Below are 4,802 nucleotides of genomic sequence, written 5' to 3'. Positions count from 1 at the left end.
ATTATTCTGGCCTGCTATAAGAGGTGGTTTTGAAAACCTCAATTTTGGGCGTTTTTTTTTTTTGTTTTTTTTTTCACTAAACACGCAATTTTACGGTCCTTTGGGAGAAAATTTTAAGGAGAAGGCTCTATCTCAGCCGGTTTTCGAGCTACGAATTATTTTTGGAAGGGAAAAGGTTGCTTATTTACAGCAATATAAAAACAATTCATATAATGCAAACCTGCAGAGATAGAGCCTTCTCCTTAAAATTTTCGTCCAAAGAAGCGTAAAATTGCGTGTTTAGTCAAAAAAAAAAAAATACGTCCAAAATTGAGGTTTTCAAAACCCCCTCTTATGGCAGGCCAGAATAATGGGCAAGGTAGGGTTATGAAAACGTTAAAGGAAAAAACTTAAAAAATGTTTCCAGGAGTTTTTATCCAAAATGGCGCCTGGAAAACACTATTCCAACCCAAGAATCGAAAATAAGCGATATACGACTTACCCTAACGGACACACGGACAGACAGGCGGACAGACACTGGGGCGATGGCATACGCTTCCTTATATGCCTTTTATGAGGGAAAAGAGCGGGCAAATAAAGGGCCACACGGGCGGTGGGACGTACAACTTAATTGCATGTGTTGCTGACAATGAGTGATAGTGCCGGTATATATTTTGTTACCACATGAATTCTTTTGATATGTCTTGTTTCCAGTTGAAGACGAAATTAGTAGCAAAGTACTACGGCATCAAAAACTGTAAGGACAAAGAGAGCCTGTATCGCCTTTTAAACGTTTCCTATGAACTGCATGACGACGGGGGGACCCTGGTCGATGCCACTTTGGATTTCTCAGCACCCGTCTCAAGTTTTAAAACGGTAACGTTTTCTTTAAACTGTTAATAGAACTAGATAAAACTAGCTATATGTACGCCAGCCCACGTCTCACGTTACAGGCTTCGCGATATCTCACGAAACACTTACGCCGCGACGCGCACATATAGCTAGGCCAGCGGCGCTGACACCCGAGTCAAGTTAACAGAAGTGTATACGGAAATAGGGCCCTTCGGCCCCCAAATATCCCATGCTACCAGCATTTGTGGGGGACTTATTACTCTAAAATTACAGAAATGAAACTTCTGCTATTCAATAAAGATATTCAGTAAAAGTTCCGATTTTGACATATTGATATAAAATCAACGTTGTAGCGCGTTTTAGCCGTAGTGGATAATCTAGGGCATCTAGACCCTAAAAGATGGTGTAGTTTAGCGCGAAATGAGTGGTTAAAGGACTAATCCTTTTTCAATTTTTCGATATGAAGCCTTTTTTACGATTTAGAAGACCATTCGGTCATTTGCACCATATTTTCGTTAAGAAATGATCTCTATCACCCAAACGGTACAAGATAGATCAAAACGGACAACATTTTCGCCCAAATGCCAAAAATGGCTCTACTTTTACGAGTTATCCCTCAGAAACCCCCCAAAAAATTCTTCGATGAAAAATACATTTTGCGACCTGTGTTTTTTTTATTTTTTTTAAAAGTTAATTTTTGAGCTAGAACGCTCATCTTCGAACTCGATCTGTCTTTTTATAATACAAAACGACCCTGAAATTCCTAGATTGCTATCATGATTCCTTCTCGAGTTATCGTGCATACAACTTTTACGGTAAGTGGAGTAATGGGCTTCGCTAATCACTCAGCCAAACAAGTAGGCCCGACCTTCTGTCTAATGGATCTGCCAGTTTCAATTTGGTACGCTGGTAATACCGTTCGGCAGGGGCCTGGCCTTCTTAGCCTGCCAGTGACGTTAGGTTAAGTGTGCGTGCAACCCGATCTATACGTCAAAGCCACACAACATAGGTATACATGTCCAAAAACTGTTCGGCTAGTGGATTTCGAAGAAAGTTATTTTGTAATTCCTTTGCCTACTACCACACTGTCGGATACATTAGCCCATCCCACCCCAAAAAAGTTTTCGAGGTACGGAGCCTAAATGGTAGTTTTGACCTAAAAATGACCGTGTGCAAAGTCCGGGCCCTGTGCGACAACGTTTACCCGGATCGCATTGCGATTATTGTTTTGGCCCAAAGTTGGCGCCAAACAGGTAGACCATCTTGTAGGCGCTGCACTGCGCTCAAGGTGGGGCCAGGGCGAACGACTCGGGCTGAAAGTGTTACCCCATAGGTCCTACTTTGTATCAGATATAGAGGATCCGAGCTCCCGACACACGCGGCATATCCAGGGGCCTAAACGTGCGCCCAACGTCACTCGCCATTTACAGAAAATAATGCCGACGTAGCCCTAACTTTGTATTACATGAAAACCGAGGGCACACTGAGACCTTTCAGAATCAGTAATGTCTGCGGGGTAGCGGTGACGCGTTCAATAGAAAAGGCAAAAAAAGGCCAAAACGCCTGTGTACTAGGCTACTTTGCACTACAGGCGTGTAGTGCGGGCAGGCTAAGTGACGTCACCACAGGCGCAAATACATGTTTTTCAAACTTTCTCTCGTGAAAGCGTCACCGCTACCCCGCAGACATTACTGATTCTGAAAGGTCTAAGTTTGCCCTCGGTTTTCATGTAATACAAAGTTAGGGCTAGGTCGGCATTATTTTCTGTAAATGGCGAGTGACGTCGGACGCACATTTAGGCCCCTGGACACGCCGCGTGTGTCCGAAGCTCGGATCTTTCATATCTGATACAAAGTAGGACCCATAGGGTAACACTTTCAACCCGAGTCGTTCGCTCTGGCCCTACCGTGCGCGTAGGGCAGCGCCTACAAGATGGCGTGCCTGTTTGGCGCCAAGGTTGGGCCAAAACGAAAATCGCAATGCGATCCGGGTAAACGTTGTCGCACAGGCCCTGCACTTTGCACACTGTCTCTCATAAGTGAAATCTACCATTTAGGGTCCGTACCTCCTAAATCCGTGATTTCGACCCATGAAGTGGGATGGGCTAGGATACATATGGACGGAAAGGGCTCGCCGTTGTTTTGTTTATCTTTTTCTTTAATTTAGCCCTAATTTTATTCAAATTGTCTACTTCCACTTGAGTTACTGTGTTGAATTACGTGTAGAGTTACATTTTCGCAAAAGGTGGGGTGGAGGGGAGAGGAAGCGGAGGGGTTTGAGAGATGGTATTAGGATTGCCTCCACTTAAAACCTTTGAGTGAGGTGCCATGCTTGAAATGAGTGAGACAATTTTGCCTTGCTCAATCGGGGCAATGACTATAAGCAGAGGTATGCAACGGCCGAATAAGCGGCTGAGGCGATGCTCAGTCCGGCCCCGCGGGACCCCGCCCCTCTGCTTTGCTCCGCGGAGCGACGCCGGCAACTCCGTTCGGCAGGGGCCGGGCCTGCCCGGCTTGCCGGCGGCGACGGTCGGGCCTCCGGCCCGACCATTTCTGTCGCGCGATTTGCCACAGAACATGATCAAATAATGTAGCGGGCCTTCCGCCCGCTTAAACCCGTCGTCTTTGAGTCTGCCCCCCCGTAGACACGAGAAAGGGATGTAACGGTGAAGTACCGCGACTACAACCCACCCTTCTGCTAAGAAAACGTTTTAGGGGGGTGGGGGGAGAGTTTCTTTCCTATTTTGCGGTTTTTAGGCCTTTTTCTACAACTTATTGTTCACTATGGCAATTTTTAGCTTATTTTCGTCAGAAACACTTCGTGTAAACTGCGAAACGAACCCTTGAATAGGAAATGTAAATTACGCATCCGAATGTGAAAGTATATACATTGTAGTTTGGAAAATTCAAATGGCAATTCGTGTGGAAATGTTAGTCGTCTATTGGTCTTTTTTCTAGTGTAGTGCATAGAAGAGTTAGAGTTATCCTATCGTCAGTTGTTCAGTTGTACGTGTTGTACAGTGTTGTGAACTGGCTTATTCTGTCAGCCCATATTGGGTCATGACCCCTGACGCACTAAATGGTATGCAAACCCGCAACACTGCACATAGGGGTGTTAAAACTAGGTACCAGTGGGTCAGACTTAAGGCGGACAATACCCATTGAACCGTAGAATTAAGCCTGTAAATTCGAAGGTGCAATGGGTATTTCCTACCTTAAACTATGTTGTTGATATGGTCGCATGCATGTGAGCACCGCAGAAAGTTCGGTTGACCACCAGAAAGCTTGGTGACTGTAACATTCTAGAAATTTACTTCATTTCGCTCCGTTTTGGGTACAGTCAACAAAAGGGCGGCGGGCGGGGCCTTGAGCACGGTGTCGATTGTTGGCGGTACTGAGGTAATGTGGAATTGCCGGAATTGCACTCCAACAGGTGGTCGCGGCGACATCACGCTCTGGGCCCCCACGCGCGGCGCGTGTGGTAGAAACGGGTTTGTTTAAAAAGACCCTCTAGCGCCTAAACGGTTAGAGATAGAGCAAAACGGACGAAATTTTCGTCTAAAAACTGTAACGGAACAACACCGTGACTACACCCCACCCTTCTGCTTTGCTTAAGAATGAAAAAAAAAGAACACGCGCGGATTGTATATTACTGTTTGTCAAACAGTCTTTCAACTTGACTTTTTGCAATTGTTTTCAATATATCTACCTCTAGCTCCTAAACGGGTGGTTTAAACGGTTAAAGATACGGCGAATCGGAGGGTTTTACCTGACTCAGAATGTGCTGGTTTTTAGCCCGCCCTTCTGCTTTTAAAAAAGCATTAAAGCGGGCTTATGCAACCGCTCTCGTGTCTGTCCGTCTGTCGTCCGTGTAAGAGGAAGGAGATGAGCTAGAGGTCTACAAATTTCAGGGTATCTTAGGGGTCACTCCTGGACAACGAAACGCCTGGTGCAAATCCTGGCAACCACCCC

At 45.6% G+C, this 4,802-nt stretch overlaps 1 protein-coding gene across 1 annotated transcript in view; it reads left to right on the top strand.

Annotated features, from left to right (window-relative positions):
* The window catches only part of LOC127750945 (uncharacterized), a 23,650-nt gene that overhangs the window by 9,275 nt on the left and 9,573 nt on the right, over positions 1-4,802 (top strand). The window contains exon 3 of the mRNA XM_052273686.1: positions 694-855. Coding sequence (XP_052129646.1) covers positions 694-855 — 162 coding nt within the window. The remainder of the gene's footprint in view (positions 1-693; positions 856-4,802) is intronic.

This window comes from Frankliniella occidentalis, unplaced genomic scaffold (assembly GCF_000697945.3).
Source record: "Frankliniella occidentalis isolate FOCC.00 unplaced genomic scaffold, Focc_3.1 Scaffold292, whole genome shotgun sequence".
Classification (NCBI taxonomy): Eukaryota; Metazoa; Arthropoda; class Insecta; order Thysanoptera; family Thripidae; genus Frankliniella; species Frankliniella occidentalis.
This window is presented reverse-complemented; position numbering and strand designations above follow the sequence as displayed.